The 21,594-nt window shown below is 26.4% G+C and overlaps 1 protein-coding gene across 4 annotated transcripts in view; it reads left to right on the top strand.

The window, feature by feature from the left end:
• The window catches only part of LOC134833739 (cytotoxic granule associated RNA binding protein TIA1), a 186,066-nt gene that overhangs the window by 132,655 nt on the left and 31,817 nt on the right, over nucleotides 1–21,594 (top strand). For all 4 annotated transcript variants that reach the window (XM_063848171.1, XM_063848169.1, XM_063848170.1 and 1 more), the window contains exon 5: nucleotides 21,501–21,576. In XM_063848171.1, coding sequence (XP_063704241.1) covers nucleotides 21,501–21,576 — 76 coding nt within the window. The remainder of the gene's footprint in view (nucleotides 1–21,500; nucleotides 21,577–21,594) is intronic.

The raw sequence follows: 21,594 nt of genomic DNA, 5'->3' as shown, positions 1-21,594 counted from the left end.
CAAAAGAAGATAAATTTAGTCTTCTTAGAAGGTAGTTTATAAACTGAAATTCTAATTAAAAACTTGTAGAAATCTAAAGAGATTAATTTTAACTTTTTAAAAATAAAAAAAAATAATTTAGATTTTAAAAATATTATTTTTTAAGTCCTTAATTGACCAAGAGACTCAACTTATATCAAAAATTAGTCAAAATCTGTATTTTCAAAAAAATTAAAATTATTTAATTGAATTTAATAAAATAATATTTTAGAAAAATTTAAATAAATAAATTTTAAAAAAATAATTAAAAAAATAAATTAGTCTAATTATAAAAAGTAATAAATTATTTCTAATTAAAATCATAAATTCTTATGTTGGATTAAATTTTCTTATGATTAAAAATCCAACATAAAAATTTATAATTTTAATAAATTTAAAACGAATTTCTTGTTAGCCTATTGCCTTAAAAAATTTAAAAAAAGAAAATTATTTAAAAATTCACATTCTACAGGAAATTATTGAAAAATAATTCAAGACTATTATTTTGAGTATAAAAGGTCTAAATTCAAGGTCAAGTTTTCATAAAAATTAATAAAAAATCTCAAAAGTCAAAAATTTTTACTAATTTAAAGGAAAAATGATTTTTTAGACCTTTAATATTAAAAATAAGTTTCTAAAATTATTTTTTAATAATTTCTCACAGAATTTATTAAGTTTTTAAGTTTTTTAAAAAATTTTTTAACACAATACCTTACATTTTTTTCTTGACTTCTAAAAGCAATTTTAACATCATCTGGTGCTATTTTAACCTCTTTTTCAATTTTTAGTGAATTAATATGGTGACTCTTATCATAAAATTCACTTCACTCGCTTTCTATACTTCCCAAACTATTATTAATTAAAACTCGTCTAAAGTACCGGAAAAGCCTTTCATGGCGCCCTGCCAATAAACTCCCGAAAAACCATCTGACGATAAATAAATTCAATTCATTCATTTTACAACTTAACCTTTTTCCTCTCTACTCGCTACGACGACCTTTTTTGTGCAATTTAACGGTGAAAAAGGAAAATTGTAATCAAACGAAAAGAGATTTGCTACACGTTTCTCCCAAAACATAAAGAAGACACAAACAAACAGTTACTCATCACTTTTATTATTAGCATCTCTCCTTCGTTCGTACGCACAAAAAACCCTTGTATGACTTCTGACTAGTCATCATCATCATCATCGTCGTCGTCGTCAACGTTTTGCGCTCGAACGTTGTTTGTCATAATAATAATAATGGTTAAAAATGGGTGAATATACCGTTATTTATTTTACAGTCAATTCAGCATAAAAGAGAATAATAAAGTAAATGGAATAAAAAAAAGTTGTAAACATAAATGTTCTTAAATAAACGAGACGACGACGACGACAAAATGCGTAGAATGGCAGAGAGCAAAAAAAAACGAGTAATAAAATATTTTAGAGTTGCGTTAAAAATGATAAGAACCCCCCTCCCTCCTATTTTACTCCGCCGTATTTATTTAAATCATAAATATGCGGCATATCATGTCAAACATTGTTTAAATCCGGAATGTGATGTTTGTATGCAAATCTCCGTGTTGAAGAAGGAAAAAAACACACAAAATTCCAAAGGATTGGAATTTTAAGTATTTTTGTCACGAATTTCATTCACTTTTGTCGTTATCTCGATTTTTGGTTCGTTTTAAGTTTTTTTTCTCATTCTAGAAATTTACCTAAATTTTTTTTTTATTTTTAGTGGAAATGGAAAATTTTTTTCTTCTTGAGAAATTGTGATTGAATTCTGTCATAAATTGCTTTTTATTGTCATTTTTTACAGATTTCTTCATTTTTTCCCATGATTTAATGAGAAAAACGAGTGCATTATGTCATAAAGTCTCTTTTTTACGAGAAATTTTTGCATAAAATTGCGATAAATTAGTATACTAAGTAAATTTTTCTCTTTTTTTACGATTAAAGCGCCATAATATGACCTATTTGTGCAAAAACGAAAAAAAAATCCATCTCGTCGTCATAGATGATGAATTACTTACAATTTACATTCCCTTACTCACTCACTTCGTTTCACTTCCTAAGTTGCTTCTAAGCTAAGCTCTTATTCACAAAAGAACCGCCTTTTGATGCCAACCCACCGAGCACTTTTTTCTTAACACTTGATGTTTTTTTTTTTTTTTTTTTTTTTTGTAAAAATTAATGGATGGCAACGACGTTTTTCATTCAAAATTCAATTGATTACAACGAGAGGCATTTTCGGAGCAGTGACCCCAATTTTTTGATTAATGATGTGATTCGTCTAGCTTTTTTTTTTTTTTTTTTTTTGAAAAAAGAAACTTTTGTGCGATGAAAGGAAACGTGTTCATGACTTGGAATTTTTATTCGTTTCCGTCTTTATTTGAATTGAAGAATTTTTCGAGTTCAAATCAATGTCAAATTTTATTTTTTTTTTAAATACGATAAAATTAAATGAAATGAACTTTAATTGATAAACAGACAAGACACAAAACTTTTTCTTCCGGTCATTTTTGCAGTCTTTCTTTGTTTCTTTTAATTCTTCGTTTCTCAAGAAGTTTTAACGTTTTGCTGTCTTTAACAACAAAGTTTCTTGTCATGTAAAACATTAATTTGTACAAATGGCTCTAAATAAATGATTGTCGTCGTTGTCTCTCATTGCAACGCTTGCAAGAAAATGTTTTGTTGATTTTCAGAATAAAATGTAAAAAAAAATATTTAAGAAGATGAAGAAAAAGAAGAAATTTGCAAAGCAAAATTTTTTAATGAAAGTTATTGTGACAATGATAAGTTTTTTTTCTTGTAGAAAGTGTCAGATGATTGATTTTAATTAATTTTAAGGATTGACATTTTTTTTATTTATAATGATTTTCAAAAAAGAAAAATTCTAAAAAAAAGAATTTTTATATAGAATATTTTTTTTAAATTTAATTTATAAAAAAAATATATTTGAATCTTTTAATTGAATTTAAAATTTTTTAATCAAAATTATAATTTTTTACTAAAAATTTTATAAAAATAATTTTAAAATATATTTTTTTTTAATTTAATTTATAAAAAAAAATATACTTGAATCTATTAAATAAATTTAAAATTTTTTATATCAATTTTAATTTAAAACTAAAAATTTTATTAAAATAAATTATAAAAAAAAATTAATTTAACAATTAAAAAAAAAATAAAATGACAAAAAATTCATTCAAATCTAATAAATTTATTAATTTTTTTTAAATGTTTTTATTTTTAAATTTATCATTTTTTTTTAATAAAAATAATTTTTTAATTATTATTAATTATTAAAATATTTTTAATTAATCAATAATTTAGCAAAATTTTAAAATAAAATATAAAAAAAAAATAATTTCAATATTTAAAAAAAAATTGAAATTACAAAAAATTTATTTAAATCTAATAAATTTTTTTAATTTTTTAAAGGTTTTTATAATAACTATTTTTAAATAATTAAATTAAATCAATAATAATTTAGCAAAATTTAACAAAAGTAATTATTTTTTCGAAAAGAGGTAAAAAGTGTTTGTTTCAAATATTTATTGATAAAATAATTAAATAACTATTTTTAAATAATTAAATTAAATGAAAGTATAAAAAGAAAATAATTTAAAAAATCTAAAAATTTTTTATTAATAATTTAATATTTTTTAAATTTAAAATAAAATTTTTTGAAATATTTTTTAGAAAACAAAAAATTAATTAAAAATTATTAAAAAAATATATGAAAAAAATTTAAAAAACACTTACTCTCATGTTTTCGATTCAAAAAATTCCAATTCCATCAAAACAAAATTTCAACCGCTGCCAAATCTCCTTTCTGGACATCTAAACACCACTCCAAATAAACTTTCCGATAAATTTTAATTAACTGTAATTAAACTGCAATCGCGTACCGACAGCAACGATTCCCTTTTTAAACGTTCACTCGTCTAATCAAATTACCGTTTTTCCTCGTATTTTTGGCGAGCGTGTTGTTGTAATTGTAATGCAACTTTACCTTTAATTTTACATGCGAACGTTCCGAAAAACCACCACACAGCTTTTAACCAGCAAAAGTTCAATGAATAAGCAATTATGGTCGACTAGATGCCACCTAACAATTTGGCTTTCGGAACGAGAAGAATGGAAAAGGAACATACGGTAATTGATTAAAAACTGAATTTTGTTTGATGTTGATCCTTTACCATCATCACCGCAACGCCATCCAGGCTCATGTGAATGTCAAGCGGAACCGTTAACTTTAATTGGATTCCATTATTGCTGCCTTTTTATTGTTTTTCTCGTAGGTGGTGACCATTATTGCTAAAAAAAAAGCAAAAAAAAAATCTTGTGGTTGTTGAAATTTTTTTGAAAATCAATAATTTTCATTTCAGTTTTTTTTTCATGTTTTTTCAAACAAAACGAGAAAAAAAAACAAAAGAACATCAATTGATTCGATTTTTTGTTGTCAGACAATGAAAAACAACAAAAAAAACGGCAGTTGCAGTAAATATAGAGCTGAGCGATCCATTTATTTTGTAAATTTGTCCCATTTAAAACAACATGACAGCATATAAATTTGTGATAAAAAGTTAATTATTCCATCACACAACATCAATTTAAAAAGTTACAACACAAATTTAGTGAGTGTGTGCGTTTGTTTTTACAAAATGGTCCTCGGTTGATTCGCTGTGGCTGTGCTAAATTGTGCTTGAACTGTTTTATTGCCGCCAACGCCGCACCATTGTTATGTGCATTGTGCACATATTTATTTATTTGCTCGACTAAAATAGTTCATATTATTCCAAAAAGTACACAAAAAACTGATTTTTTGTAGTAGTAAATTAATTAGTTGGCATGTCACTAGTTCTCTTGCGTTTAAACCGAATTAGGATTTTCTGCTTTAAATTTTTAAATTTTTACTCGAAGACGTGTTATAAAGTTTCATATAACATCACGTCACTTTTTTTTCTGCCTCACTTTTAACTTTAATATGCTTTTAAAACTTTCCCCATTACATCCTTTTGTTTTATGTACCTACCTCCTTAGGTACGAGATTAAATAGTAGTAAGAAAACGAGACAAGATACGCCCCGTTCTTTCTTTTCCATTATTCCGTCTTAACTGCATCATCATCATGCATGAATGCTGAAAATTAATTGTTTCACGTCTTTAACACCGTTTATACATATGCTTCTTAGCTACGGGCACACTATATTAGTTTTGTAAATCACACAATTTTACATTTGCCAAGTCGGGAAAATTTTAACGAAAATTATCTTCCTTCCGCGTCTCTCTCTTCTCATTCTCTCTTGTCTCGTTGTTCATTTCTTCGCAGGTTTTGTCGACAAATGGAAAACTTTTCCTTCAGGTTTTCCTTTAATGATGATTTTCTGTGAGTTTTACCTCTATTTGTGTGTCTGTATGTGTGTTTGCTTGACTGAACATCCAAATTTGTGTTATGATAATTGTGTGTCTTTTCCACGCGTTTTCCTAATTTCATCCCTTCTGGAGATGTTTTTTGGCGTCATTTATTTTTAGTACTGAGGATGATGGTAATTTGTTTTAATTCACTTTTTTTGAAGGATTTTTGATGACGAATTTTTGATGGAGCTTTGCGATTGGTTCAGGAAGTTTTTGATATATGAGGCTAATGAAATTCCTCAGATATTTCTCTCATGGAGTTTTACTTACTTACTTAGCTGAAGTTACATTCAAGACTTGGATTTAATCGAGCTTAAGATGAATTTCCAACGTATGAACTTTTATCTTGAAGGTATGTAGCAGTTTCTTGTCAGCTTTTGTCATTGACCATAAATCGCTTCCGTATGTGAAAACTTGTCGAGTTAATGCAGTAGAGAACTTACCATTAGGCTGATAAGGCTGAAGCCTTAGGCCCCGAGCTTTCTGTAGAAAAAAATTCTTTAAAATAGGTCATTAAATTGTTGAAAAAGGCCCAATAGTCTAAGGCCTGACTCGCAGTCAATCTGTCACTGAATGAAGGTCTTGTAGATGGTGCATTTTGTGACTTTAGTTAGCTGTTGTGATCTCAGTTGTCGTTTCAAACCATAGAAGCGTCTGTTTGCCAATGTGATAAAGTGTTTGATCTCTGGAGTGGTATCTTCATCAAAACATATCAATGCTCTTAGGTATACGAACTCATCAACAACTTCAGTTCCTTGGTTATCGATTCACGAAGTTTGAGATGCTTCAATCGATTCATCGTCATTTGAAATGCATAAACCCAGAATTTTGGATCGAACGGTTCACCTACGAGATACTTTCAGTAATAGGGATCTCACGAGTGCCCCAAAAACCCTTTTGAGCTCAAATTTCTTAAATTTTAAGCTCATAAGGACTTTCGGGGCACTCGTGAGATCCCAATATTCAATTCAGGCGAACCGTTCGATCCAAACTTCTGGGTTTAATGCATTTCAAATGACGATGAATCGATTTGAATATCTCAAAACAGATGTACGCGTCTTTTTAATGAGCTTTGCGTTGCCTCCGACTTACAGCTTCCACGAAATGCCTTTAGTGAAAAGCTGAAGAAAGTGATCTCCGTCAGATACAAATAATTATGATCAATGAAGTCTTAAGTCTTAATTTAGTAAAATCGTAGAAAAATTATTGCTTGGTTTGGATTAATTGAAAAACTCTAACGATGAAATTTTTGCAAATTTTGTCGGCTTGAAAAAAAAAACTAATTAATTAGTAATTGAAACCAAAGCCATAGGATATTTTTCATCATTAATTCATACTTACTTCCTAATAATTCATTAATCAACCGCAAAAATTCCACAATTTGCATCCAACCGAGTTGCAATGAGTACATTTTTGATTAATTCCAAGAATCTACATACTCCATACTCCTTTTTACTAGCTACTCGAACAAGAAGAAGAAGAAGAACAAGACCGAAAAACGTTCATTAAACTATTATTCACTTGCATAATTTTCTATTTTAGTTTTGAGATAAACTTTTGCTTTAATGGTTTGCAGTTAGTCGTTGCACGTACGTCGAACGAGAGGTAAAATTTAATGTATTCCTTCATATTTTAAGATATCATATGTAAATAAATTCTCTGCCACTTGGGTATTCTCCATTCCTTTCGCACACATTAAAATAGTTTTAACCCATTTATCCGCAATCATCATAACTAAAAGTACAAAGTAATAAGTAATGGGAAGAAAGAAAAGTTAGTTAAGAAAATAATTTTGGAATTCACTTTTAACAACTTTACCATTTCACATGCTGCTGCTGCTGCCTTGAAACAATTTGAGATAAAATTTCTGTCAAAGAAAAAAAAGGAAAAAAAAAATTAAAAGCATATGTTAATTAATTGGTCGTTAATACTTTTTTTCTTCGTTCGGGGGTCAGTCGTAAACTTTTCTCGAATGGCTCTTTGAAATGCGAAAAAATAAAAAGGGCGCCATTATTTTCCATTTAGATTAAGGAGATTTAGATCATTAAAGTCAGTTGGTAGTTTATAGGTAGAAATTGCGGAACCCCTTTTAATTTTTTCCTTTGATGCCCATGCCAAAAGTTCTTACCTTCGTTCCAGCGCACTTTGCTTTAGGGAACAATTAATGAGGGATGGTGTGTGCCCTTTTTGTAAATGCGGTGCTACCTTCCCTTTTTGTAGCCGGTGAAATGAGTTGGAGTGGAATTGACGACGACGACGCTTTAAATTATTCATATCAATAAGTCGTTTTTTGACCGTTTTTAATGGGTTAACTGAACTGAAATTAAACTTTGATGGGATATTTTGTTGGCCTTTTGAACTTTATTGTTTCGGTAATTAAGGGATGAATCTCCTTTGATGCCATCCATCCTGTCTCGTCGTCCTGCATCGAAATGACGATGAAAAGACGAGAGCAGTGGCCAACACTAATCCAAACATTTCCTTATCATTTGCACGTTCCATTGTTTGTTTTGTGTGCCTTATCTGGATCTGCTTGTCTTAGTTTACTGGCGTTCGTTGTCTGACGTTTTGTTGTTTTGTTGTCTCTCTCTCGTCTCTCTTTTTATGCACAATAGACTTAAAATATCAGTCAGTCATTTAATTTATTTGTTTTTTATCATATTTTTCGTGTCTCTTGTTCGCCTCATATTTTTCAAGGCAACGACAACGAAGACGACGACGGCATATTGTTGTGTTTTATCATTTCCATTTAGATTAACTTCTTGTGCAATAAAGTGTCGATAACGGAGGAAAAGTGAACTGAATTGAGAAAAAAAAAGTGTCATAAAGTCGGCATTTACCTGCCACCGAGATGATAAGAATGCGAAATATTTACATATTAATAAGGGTGCGCTCTAATCATTTTTGTGTGAAAGTATTTTTTTTATGTCTTACAAGTCATTGAATAATTATTATTATCGCTTTGCAGGTGTTCCAAAAATAGGCGGGAACAATTTTGGAATTTTTTCAAATTTTTATTTTGAAAATTTTTGAAGCAAAATATTTTTTTTTTTAATTTTTTTTAAAATTATTTTTGATTAAAAAAAATATTTTAAAATTTTTAATGGTAAAAATAAATTAAAAATTTTAAGACAAACTTCGTGAAAAATATTTTTTTGAATTTCGAAGCTTAAATTAAATATTATTAAATTAAAAATTAACTAAATTATTTTATAATCAAAAAAATTTTAAAAAAATATCAATAATTTTAACGGTTTATTTATTTTTTTTTTTTGAATTGACATTTACGAAATTTTTATTCAAATTTCAAAAATTATGTTAAAACTTTGTGTAAAATATTTTTTACCTTTTTAAGCTAAAAAAAATTGAAAAAAAAATAAAAGTTTTCATCTAATAAAAAAAAATATTAATAAAATTAATTAAATAAATGAAATAATTATTTAAAATTACAAATTTATTCAAATAATGAAATAAATATTTTAAATAATTTCTAAAAAAAATTAATTTTAATTAAAATTATTTTAAAATAAAAAATTAATTAAATTTATTATTAAATTAAAGTTATTTAATTTTTAATTTAATTAAATTAAAATTAAATTTATTTTTTTTAAAATTTAATTAAAAATTTTTAATTTAAATTTAAATTAAAATTAATTATAAAATTTAAAAAAAAAATTTTAAAGATTATTTTAAAAATTTTAATTTATTTTTTTTTAAATCTTTAAAATTAATTCTTTAAAAAAAATAAAATATCTCAAAAACTTACCAATATAAAAGAAACATGGAAAATTTTTCCCTCATCACCTTGTCCTAAAATTGAAAAATTATCTGACGTCCCAAAACACACACACAAAACTGCCAATTTCGTCTTCATTTAAAAAAAAAAGTAATTTTTATTGAATTTTTGACACGCACTCATGTGACCTGTGCTTAACTTTTTGATTGCTTCTCGATTTTTCGGTTGTTTAGCTACTGACCATTTATTCCAAGCACATTCACATAAAAAAAGTGTCACATGGGATCCGTTTAGTGAACCAGAAATGACGATTTTTCGATTTTATTATATTTATTGCGTAAAGATTTATTGACTTCTAATGTGTTTTTTCTCTTTTCGCGACTTTTTCAACACACACACAAAAATAAAAGAAAGAAAAGGAAATCTAAAAGTTTTATTTCTACAAATTGGATTACTGATTGACTGCCGACTTGTTGTTGTTGTTGTTGTATAATTGACACACATTATTAACGTTGGCTGTGAGGAAAAGGGAAGGAAAAGAAAGTCGGAGGGAAAGGTAATATTTAATAATGAGTAAAATTGTGATTTTATTTCCGGTCATGTAATTTTCGGCACGTACGTGGAGCAAATATTAAATACAAGGGGGACACAAAGTAACTTCGTCGTGATATCACGAAGTTCATTTGTAAGTTTTGAACACACAAAACGCACCCAAAATATGCTTTTCGCTGTAATTTGATTTACACTTGTTGTTGTTTGGCTGGCCCAGTCAGTGAATGCGTTCAAACAATGGCAAAACTCCGTCAGTGGAAAAGCAAACTGTTTTATGGTTTGTTTGTTGTAAGTAAAGTATATCTCGTGTGGACTGTGCAAACAATTCACCGTCCTCGTAAACATTTTACGATGGAACAATTTCATGCTTATTACGCTGGGGACCAGACGTCAGCAGTATTGAATAATAGATGTGTTTATATGCCGGTCCGTCATAACGATGTCAATTTCTTGTCAATTTTCGCCAAAGCAATTGTGATCATTCGCCAAGTAATTCAATTTTGAAAATGACTTGATTTAGTCACCACTTTTGCCAGAGTATTAAATGACTGGATTAAGCCAGAATAAAGCAAATATCCATGATCATTTATTTCCGATGGCAATTAGAAGGACAGAAGTATATTTTATTGCTGATAACGACGACGCAGTTTAACTCAAACGACAAAGGAAAAAGAGACATGAAGTTTAAAAAGTTATCAGTTAGAGTTAAGAAGTTTAATTTTGGCGCATTTTTCAAATAAAAGTTTGTTTTTTTATTAAAATTTGGTCACGTGGTTAATTTTTTTAAAATGCGCACTGGGTCGAAAATGAACAACGAAGATCTAAATAAAATTAGTGAAATTCGTGCTGGGTTCAGAATTTATAAAACATACATAAGAGAAAAAGAGCTAAAATTGTTAACTGGGCTTGGTCACGTGGTTAAAAATTTCAAAAAATGTTCACTGGGTCACAAATTTAATAAAAGCTTTTGAAGAATATTGAAATGTGAATTAAGGTTCTATTCGAATTTCATTAGGCTAAGAATTCAGAAAACGTGCCTAAGAAAAATTTCAAATTGTGAACTGGGGTTAAGAAGTCACGTGACTCAAAGCTTACATACAAGACGCTTATTATGAATTCATTTGACAAAACTCAATAATTTGAATTAGGTAAAATTTAACTTAGTTAAACATTAAGTTTAAGTTAAAAATTGAATATGTAGATGGCAGAAGTTTTCAAATACGCACTGGGTCGGGGCACGTGGTTTGAAATTCGAAACTAATCAGAAGTCTAATTGAAAAATTAGAAATTATAAAATTGTTCAAATTTTGTAAAAAAATTCCAAAATTTTCAAAATTTTTATAGATCGATTCAAAATTTTGATAGATTTTGAATTTAAAATTTTTTGATCTTATTCAATGAAAGTTTTTTTAAATTTCATATTTTGGCGCCAAAAATTCAAAATCTTTTCAAAATATGGAAGTTTTAATTTTTTTTAAATTTCATATTTTGGCGCCAAAAATATTTTGGCGCCAAAAATTCAAAATCTTTTCAAAATATGGAAGTTTTAATTTTTTCTAAATGAATTTAATTTTTTTGCGCCAAAATTAAAATCACGCTATCAACGGACACTTTACGAACTACAAAAACCGCACTTTTTCCTCGAAATGCGGTAAGATTAAAAACTCGACCGCCTAATAAATTGTTCGCTTCCCACTGATAATAGCAATAATAATACAGACTCATGATGTTACGAACATTAGGAATTTAATTTTAACTCGTTTCTAATTTATTGTGCCTTGCATCGTTTTGCATCTTCTTCTTCTTGTTCTTGATGCCGCCGCCGCCGCCGTCATGAACTTTAAACGGCCGATGTTTTTGCTGTATTTGCCATATTTGTCTTGTTTAGTTTATTTTTTGGTTAGGCATCGTCTGGCAGACAAACATACGAAAGAAATAAATAGCGCAGATCGCATTATTTGTAAGATGGCTTTTTAGCAAATTTTAATGTTTTAAGTAAAAGCCTCTCTCTGTGTGTTTTTAGAGCTAAAGGAGTGAAGAATGAGGATAAATATTTTCTTTAAAAACATTTACGTTTTACTTAACTTTTGCAAAAGTAATAAATTTTGTAGCCACATTTTCGGTTGCTGCAAATGCGAATGGAGCTGCATTTTAGGACGAATTTCTTGGCACAAGTATTTAGATATGTGAGCTAGATTCTCATTTACACGAGAAATGAGGAAAAAAATGGAAGATATCCATATGTTTCTTTGCCCATGATACCTAATGACTAAAGTTTGCCTGCAACTTACTCTTTTGTTTGTTTGTCTAAATAAACTGGCGTAAAATAATATTTTTTTCTCTATACGGAAAATTTATACGTTTTTAATGATTTGTCATTTTTTTCTTCGCAAATTAATTGAAATGTCGAACGAAACTCATTTCATGGATATCAAAATTTTTCCTTATCACGCAACGATTTGCCATCAAGGTAGATATCGAAATATGTCCAATATTGTTAATAATTTCTAAGCATATCGGAAATGCCATTGTGCCATTGCGAATGACTGGCTCGACGAGTGTTTATGCTACATAAATATCTCTTGATATCTGTGGGGTGGATGGAAAAGCCACAGTTGCTTATATGTAAATTGCACATAATTAATACGTAATTAAGTGTGTGGTTTTCATTAGTAGTTTGGAATTAATACACGACAAGTGTGCTTGTCTCGACATAAACAACGTGCCCATGGCAACACAAGTTGTGACAAAACAAAAGGAAATATTTCTCGAGATTAATTCAATCTACATTAGGCACTTGGTTTCTCTTTCTCTTGCTACGTCTCGATACCTCGTGGTTGGATATTCGATCAAAAAGCATTGTGTAAAATGGATGAATATCGATTGGTTTGTCAGCAATTGTCCGGTGTGAGGAATTCGTTTCTTGCAACAAGTTTTTAAAATGATTTTTGATTGATTTTAGCTAAAAAACTGAAAATATTAATGAAATTTATTTGAGGTTATGTTTTTTAACTAAAACATTTAGTAATTTTATAAAAATTGTAGGTTTCGAAATTTTTAAGAAGAATATTTTTTTAATTAAATTTTCTTTTTTTTAATAAAATAAGTTTAAAATTTAAAATCGAGCTTTAACAAAAATTTTTTAAGATCGAGATCTGTCAAAAATTTTATCCAGGGCTGCCAAATTTGCAAAAATTAGAAAGTTAGCTCTCTCTTTAGGGCTAAATTATCAAATATGGAGCTAAATTAAGTATACAAAGAAAAATTGTGTTTTATTTTAATTTTTTTTTTTCAATAATTAATAATTATTAATAAAAAAATTATTAATTACTTTAAAAAATTAATGAAATATATTAAAAAATTTAAAAGACCAAAAAAAAAAGGTTATTAGCCTAAAATTTGAAATTTTAAATAATTTGCACAGATTTTCTTTTAAAAAAAATCCTCCTAGCTCCTAATTTGACGTTTTAGCTCCTATTTTGACGTTTTAGCTTCTAATTTGACGTTTTAGCTCCTAATTTGACGTTTTAGCTCCTAATTTGACGTTTTAGCTCCTAATTTGACGTTTTAGCTCCTAATTTGACTTTTTAGCTCCTTTTTTGACGTTTTAGCTCCTAATGTGACGTTTTAGCTCCTATTTTGACGTTTTAGCTTCTAATTTGACGTTTTAGCTCCTAATTTGACGTTTTAGCTCCTATTTTGACGTTTTAGCTCCTATTTTGACGTTTTAGCTCTTAAAAGCTAACTTTTTATATTTTCGTGAATTTGGCAACCCTGAATGTCAATTTTGACAGATCTCGATCTTAAAATTTTTTTCTACTTTAAAAAAATTTTTAATAATTTTAAAAAAGAAAATTTAATTTAAAAAAAAATTGTTCTTAAAAATTTCGAAACTTAAAATTTTTATAAAATTAATAAATAGACTTAAACTAATTTTGAATGTCTTCCGGAAATGCAATTCATTGAAATTCCTCACAACTGTATCTTAATCAATAAACAAGGCGGTACATTCCTCGGCTTATCAATGTAATTACAATAAATATTTAGATATCAATTAAATGCAACCGGAATGCGTCTCTGTAACATTTTCTTTCAATTTGTATCGATTCAACAAGCAACACAAATGTTCAACTTTAATTTAACCAAAAAAAAGATGCTGACAAAAATAATCTTGCCATATGGCTTTTTTTTTGTTGGTCCCTTTTTATTCGTTTACATAACAAACACGACAAAAAAAAACTCAATAAAAAACGAGAGACATAAAGACAGAATAAAAAACGGCTGTTTTATAATATATTATTAAAGAATAGATCATTTAAGAACACTCAAGACAACGAAGACAAAACCAACAGCGTTATCATTTCCACATTTTTCCGTTTTATCAGGCTCAACAATTGTCTCCTTTTTTGTTCGTTCGTTCGTTTTTTTAAGGGCAATATTTTCTTTTAAATAAATCGATCCTTTTTAAATTTTTTTGTAGGCCAGATGTGAGTGAGCTGATGAGAGATAGGAAAGAAAGGGAAAAAGAAAGCAAAAGAAAAAGATGAAGTAATATTTTCATCATGAATAAGATATAAAGGAAATGTACGGATGGGAGAGGAGATGCTGGATTTGTAAAAGGGTTTATTATTATTATATTTTTAATAAAATTTCTTTTTTTTTTTATTTATTTATTTTTTTTTGTTTCGTTTTTTTTATTTATTATGAAAAACTACAAAACGTGAACCCTTTGAACACGTGATTCATTTCATTTTTTCTTAATTTTAATTTTCTTTCTTCTATATAAAAAATGACTTATATTACGTTTGAATGAAAAAAAATAAATTAAATGAAAGAAATATAAGATTGAAATTTAATTTAAATAGAATTTTCATGATTTTCCGGGAAAATTATGAATTTCCATGAATTTTCATTTTTTTTATAAAATCATTATTAATATTTCATGAATTTTAATCATTCACATTTTTATTGATATTTGGCGGAAATTTTTAAGCTTTTGAGTTTTCCATGATTTTCCGGAAAAATGATGAATTTCCATGAATTTTCCGATTTTTTCAGGAAACTCATAAAAAAATTTCATCTTTCACATTTTTTTTATTGATAATTCACAAAAATTTTACGTTTTCTGAGTTTTCCTGAATTTTCCATGAATTTTCCATTTTTTTAGAAAACTCATAATAAAATTCCATAAATTTTCATCTTCCACATAAATATTTATTGATATTTCTAGAAAATTCTAAGGTTTTTGGGAAATTTTTCGAGTTTTCCGGAAAATTTATGAGTTTTCCCCAAATTTTCCGAACTTTTAACATCTATTCGGTAAAAAATCTCATAAAAACATAACAATTTGATAATATTTCCCACAATTGCTCGGAAAAATTCAATAATTTTCATCTATTTTCCACAATTTTCCGGGAAATTTAAGATTTTATACAAACAATTTATTAAAATTTTCAATTTACAGTCAATTGATCTCACATGAAAATTCATATTTTTGATTTTTTTTTAGAAAATTTAATAGTTTGTCGGAAAATTCACAAATTTCCACAAAATTTTCAGAACTTATTTCATCTAAGGAGTAAAAAATTTCCTAAAAATATAAAAAAATAATGAGATTTCTATCCATTTTTAGGAAAAATTCAATGATTTTCATCTGTTTTCCACAATTTTCCGGGAAATTTTATGATTTTTCACCTGTTTTCCATGATTTTCCCAAAATTTTATAATTTTTTTTCTACAACGTGAACTAAAATGAAACTTTTGATGATGAAATGAAAACATAAAAATTAAAAAGTTGCCACAACACGTTCTCCGAACAATTGAAAGATTGAGTTGAGTGACAAAAAATTAACTTTCAAGTAGTTTATGTTCCGTTTTCGGTCACAAAATGACATAAATAAAACTTTGTTGCTCCTTTGTTCGTTCGGACTTGCAAGAAAATGAAAGAAATCAAGTGCTTGCACACAACAAACAACATTAGTCCAAACTGTAGATGAAAAAGTTTCTGTCACATCACATCCATTCACCCAAAAGAATCCAGAATTGAAAATACTTTAAATCACAAAAAATTGTGAATGTGTGACATTTATGTAGTTTCTTTTGTACATTCGCCCGACTTGATGGCCTGAAGAGCTATTACAACAAAAGACGCAACAACAACGACGACGACGATGTCCATGAACGATGATGATTGCAAGGCAGCAACATGTGTGATAATATCCATGATGACGATAATAGGCAAGTGTCTGCCATCCAGTGCAACGCACAAAGAAAACACAGAAGAGAAGAAACGAAAAGATAAAGAATATAATGCACTTAAACTTGAGTAAAGTACATAAAATGCAACATTCATCTCAGTTTTAGTTCTGCAGCTCCTGTGTGTCCTTTAGATGAAGAAAAAAGAATCATTTTTAATGAAAGTGGCTGTTTTTTCTCTCTTTTTACACACGAGTCCTTTCTTTGTGGATGGGTACAAAAGTGTTGTTCGTTAAATGTGTGTGAGAGAAATAAAACTAAAATAAAAATAGATTTAAAATGGATTAGTCCTTTATGCCATTAAAAAGATAAGAATTACTTTTTAAGTACATTGAAAAAGGTTATTCGTCGTCGTTTTCGTAGTTTTGCGACGTTCATGATGTTCAAGAGAAGTTAAGTTCTTTAATGATGATTTTTTTTTTTAAATAAAGCTGTTATAAGTTTAATCATTAAAAATATTAAAGTATAAAAAAATGATAATTTTAATAATTAATAATTTTAATTTTTAGAAAGAAAAATAATTAAAATTGTATAAATAATTTTTCAAGGAAATAAAAATAAAAAAAAAAAAATATTGGAAAAATATTTTATTTCATGAAAAAAAAAATTTAATCAAAAATCAGTAAATTTGCATTTATGTTAATTTAAAGATTAAATATTTATTTTTTACCTCGTTTTTTACGAATAAATATTTTAAATAATTAATAATTTTTTCGGAGAAAAATAATTAAAAAAATATTAATTATTTTTCAAGGAAATAATATTCAAAAAATATTCGAAAAATATTTTATTATTTTTTTTAATTTAATCAAAAATGTATAAATATGCAGTTATGTTAATTTAATATATTTTTTAAATAAAAAATTTATAAAAATTTTTACAAAATTTTTTAAATTTATTTTAATTTTTGAAAATTTATTTAAAAATAAAAAAATTTTTTTAAATTTAAAAAAGTTTGTGTTTAAATTTTTAAAAACAAATTAATTTTTAAAATTTTGTTTAAAAAAAAAATTTTTTCAAAAATTAATTAATTAAATAATTAATTTTTAATTAAATTTTAATTTAAATAAATTTTAAATTTAATTTAATTTTTTTAAATTAATTTAAAATTAATTAAATATTTTTTATTTTATATTTTGAATTAATTAATTATTAATTATTTTTTTTTATTTTAAAATTCATCTAATAAATCCTACTTTTTTCAATCAAATGTTTGGAGAAAAATGCATTGAAAATTTTTATTATTAAAAATTATTGAAAAAAAAAATATTTTTTTTTTAAATATTAAAAAAAGTCTCAATTATTACAAAAATTAACAAATAAACAAGAAAAAACTTACACAATTTGCGATACATTTCCTGGAAGTTCTCAAAATGTAACCAAATCATTATTTATTTATATGTTCATATCGAATAATAAACATCGAAAATATTCTTTCAAATGCAGAAACTGTTGCAACTTCCAACTATTTTGACATTTAAATTTAAAACTTTTGCATTTCTCTTCTCAGAAGCTCTGTTACGAATTTTTTCCTTACTTTTTTTCCTTTCGTCATGCTCAGGGATGCCAAATGCCCGATTTTTTTACCTCCCAGCCACGAAAGTTGTCCGAAACACTATCACGGCACCGAAACAGGTAGCGCCGCTTATATTTTAATACATCCTGTTCCACTGGTAATAAAAGTATGCATTGTTGCATGCACAACAGATGCTATTTGCATTCCATAACTGTTGCGAAAGAAAAGTTTATTAATCTGTTTCGCTCAACATCAGTAGTATAGTAGTATTTTTCCACGTTGCGTCTGTGCTTTGTTTCCTCGAGAAAAGGAAAAATTTTTTACTCTTTCTCTCGTTCGTTGTGTATTTACATTTTCAAACTTGCAGATTATATTTTATGGGATTACTTTGTCGTCGTGTGTGTGTGTGAATGGGTGACGTGTTTCCCGTGCAGCTCTGTAGCATCATGGAGAAATTGCTACCTAGGAGAATTATATTTACGACCATAAATCAAAAACTTGATGTTTGTTCAAAAAATTGTGCAAAAAGCTAATACTCGTTCGCAAATGGCTTGATGTCGGGTAGTGAGAGAGGGAGGAGGAGATTGTCAACAATCAAAAAGCGAATGATTTACAATTGCTTGTATTTTTCACGTCCTATTTTCCGACGAGTAAAGTTTTGCGAAATCAATACACATTCGACGACCCTTTTTTGTGCCAATTACAAGAACCTCATGGATGAAAAATGGGTCATTTTGATTCCTTAAGAGATCAACTGATCCCTTTAGAGATCAACTGATCCCTTTAGAGATCAACTGATCACTTTAGAGATCAACTGATCCCTTTAGAGATCAACTGATCCCTTTAGAGATCAACTGATCCCTTTAGAGATCAACTGATCCCTTTAGAGATCAACTGATCACTTTAGAGATCAACTGATCACTTTAGAGATCAACTGATCACTTTAGAGATCAACTGATCCCTTTAGAGATCAATTTAACCCAATTTTTGACCATAGGAAGAGTTAAATTTATAAATAAACACTCGACGCAAAAAAAATGAAAACATTAACAAATTACACTGACCCAACAAGACACATACAACGAACACCGAAGCCCAATAAATAAAGGGATAAAACAATGACGTTGTTGAATCGTGTGAAATGGTTTGAAATTTATGAAACTATTATCATAAATTTCATTTTTTTTAAACGTAACGCGAACATATGTGAGACACTTTGTCAATACCTCGGCATTTTGTAACAAGTCGTAACAACGTAACAAAAAAAATTCTACCTTGGACAGTAGACGAAACAGCAAAAAAATTGACCCGGCCATAGAACGGTGATCTTCAATTATAAAACATGACGGTTTTGTTATCGGAAATGCGTCCCAAACAACGTTTTTTTTGCCGCTGCTGCTGTTCTGCTATTGAGTAAAATTTTGCATGGAAACATTCGGAAAAATTGGATTAAACGAATATAGGACAATAGACGGCGATGAACGGTTTTTTGCGTGTGTTTCGAGTGCCGATATGAAGACCGATGAAAATTTGTTGACATAATTCCCTAAGTGTGGATGACTTGAAATTTTAGCACGCGGATTATTTGCATTTTGCGACGTGTTTCTGTTCGAAAAATTATTATGAGGGTTTGTGCGGTTTTTTAATTAATAAAATGGAAAAATTTTGGAGTATAAAAAATTAAGAGAGTTGATAATTGTCAATTAAATTTAAAAAAAAATATAAAAAATTTGAAAAATTAAAAAATAATTGGAATTTAATCAAATTAAAAAAATTTATTTTATTTTAATTTAATTTAAAAAAAAAATAAAAAAAAATAAAATAAATTTATTTATTAAAAATTTAATAAAGTTTTAAAATTAAATTTATTAAAAATAAAATAAAATTTTATTTAATAATAAATTTTATTAATTTTTTTTTAAATTATAGAAAATTTAATTTTATTAATTATTTTACATTTTTACAAAAACTTTAAAATTAAAGAATAATTTGAATTAAATTAAAATAAAAAAACAATTTTATTTGATTTAAGTTTTAAAAAATTAAATAAAATTAAACTAATTTATTTATTTAAATTTTAATAAAAATTTTTAAATTAATTTAAAGAAAATTTAAATTAATTCATTAAATATTTTTAAAATTAAGAAAAATGTAAAAAAAATATTTTTAGTTTTCAGCAATTACAAACATGTGAAAAAAAATAAGTAAATTAAAAAATTACATTGAAAAATATTTTTATTCATATTTTTTTTAAAAACACTTTTCAAACAATTCTCCAAGCTACCTGCTACTTGCTTTGAATCGTAAAAGATGCCTTGAAGAAACAACTTCTTCTTGTTTCGAGATATTCTTTGACGAGATTCTCGGAACCGTAACAAAGGGCAACAACTCTACAAACGTGTCCTAATCTCCGCATTGAATATGCCAATAATAAATAACATGCATAAACACTGTAACAAGACAAGCAACAACACAAAATTCATAAAATAATTATATTATAAGAATCTTGTCGAACAACAATGTCTTCTGAGAGTGAGTAAGGGTCCTCCTTTGACAACCGAAAGTTGTTGCTTTTTGTTTGTTCTAATAAAGTTTCAAACTATCTCCACACACACATTTTATTAAGACAAGGCGAAGAAGAAGAAATATTTACTTCATATATTACATCATCATCAACCGACAACGAACAACATCTTTAGGGTTCCTTCCAAATATGCAAAATATTACGTGTGTGTGTGAGCAAAAACATGAAATCCAAGTAATTGACCATTATTATGCCTTGTCTTTGATGTTGCTTATATGCCTTACATCTTGTTGTCTCTATAATAAATTTTCACCAAGTTGCTGCTTCTTCTTCTTGCAACGTTCGAACAATGGCTCGGTAATTGTATTATTTTATTGTTACATGTCGAAAATATATAACTTTGTGCTGGTACATGTGTCTTGAATTGTGCCAAAATTAGTGTAATATGTTCTTTGAATTACAAATTTCAGAAGGCTTTGAGTGAGAACGCCTGGTTGTTTGTAAAAATTTTAAATTTTTAATCAAAAACTGAAAAAAATATTTTTTTTAATTTTTATAAATTAAAAAAATAATTAATTAAGTTAAATTAAATTAAATAAAATTAAATTAAATTAAATAAATAATTCTTATTTAAAAAAAAATAATTTATCAAATTTAAAAATTCAAAATTTAATTAATTAAATAAAATAAAATTTAAATTAAAATAAAATTTTTTAAATTAGATTAACTTTAATGAATCTTTAAGCAAATTGAGAATTTTAAATTTAATGAAATAAAACAAAAAAAATATTTACATTTTATTTAATCATTACAAATTAAATTTATTTATTTTATTTATTTATTTATTTATTAATACTAACAATTTTTTAAAATTAATTTTTAAAAAAAATAATTAATTTAATTTAATTTTATTTAATAAAATTAAATATAAATATTTTTTTTCATTTATTCTTAATTTGATTGAAAATTTAAATAAAATTAAACAAAAAAAAATAATATAATTTAATTAATTAAAATTAAATTAAAGTTAATTAATTAATTTAAAATTTAATTTATTTTTTAAGCAAATTTTAAGAATAAAAGATAAAAATATTTATATTTTATTTAATCATTAAAAATTTAATTAATAATTATGCAATATATCAATTAATTTTAAAATATTTTTTATTAATAATTTTTTTTAAAGATTTTTTAATATGATTAATTAAAAATTTATTTTTTTTAAATTTTTTGAAATTTAATATTTTTTAATTATTTATTTTTTTTTAATTATTTAATATTTTGGATAAAAATAAAACAAAATTGAAGATTTTATAAATTTTCTTTTAAAAAAAAATTTTAAATAATTTTTTTTTTAATAAAAGTAAAAAATTTAAATTTCTCATGAATATTGTTGCCATCAATAAATTTTTAAAATAAATTAAAAATATTTTTTTTTTATTTAAAAACACTATTCTAACAAAATTTCTCTTATTTTTTTCTACTTACAGAGATTGTCGCGTTGTACGAGACCCACAAACATTAAAATCAAAAGGCTACGGCTTTGTATCATTTGTAAAAAAATCGGTAAGTAATCAGTTTTTC

This window comes from Culicoides brevitarsis, chromosome 3, assembly GCF_036172545.1.
Source record: "Culicoides brevitarsis isolate CSIRO-B50_1 chromosome 3, AGI_CSIRO_Cbre_v1, whole genome shotgun sequence".
Lineage (NCBI taxonomy): Eukaryota > Metazoa > Arthropoda > Insecta > Diptera > Ceratopogonidae > Culicoides > Culicoides brevitarsis.
The sequence above is the reverse complement of the archived record's forward strand: the minus strand, read 5'-3'. Positions and strand labels throughout refer to the sequence as shown.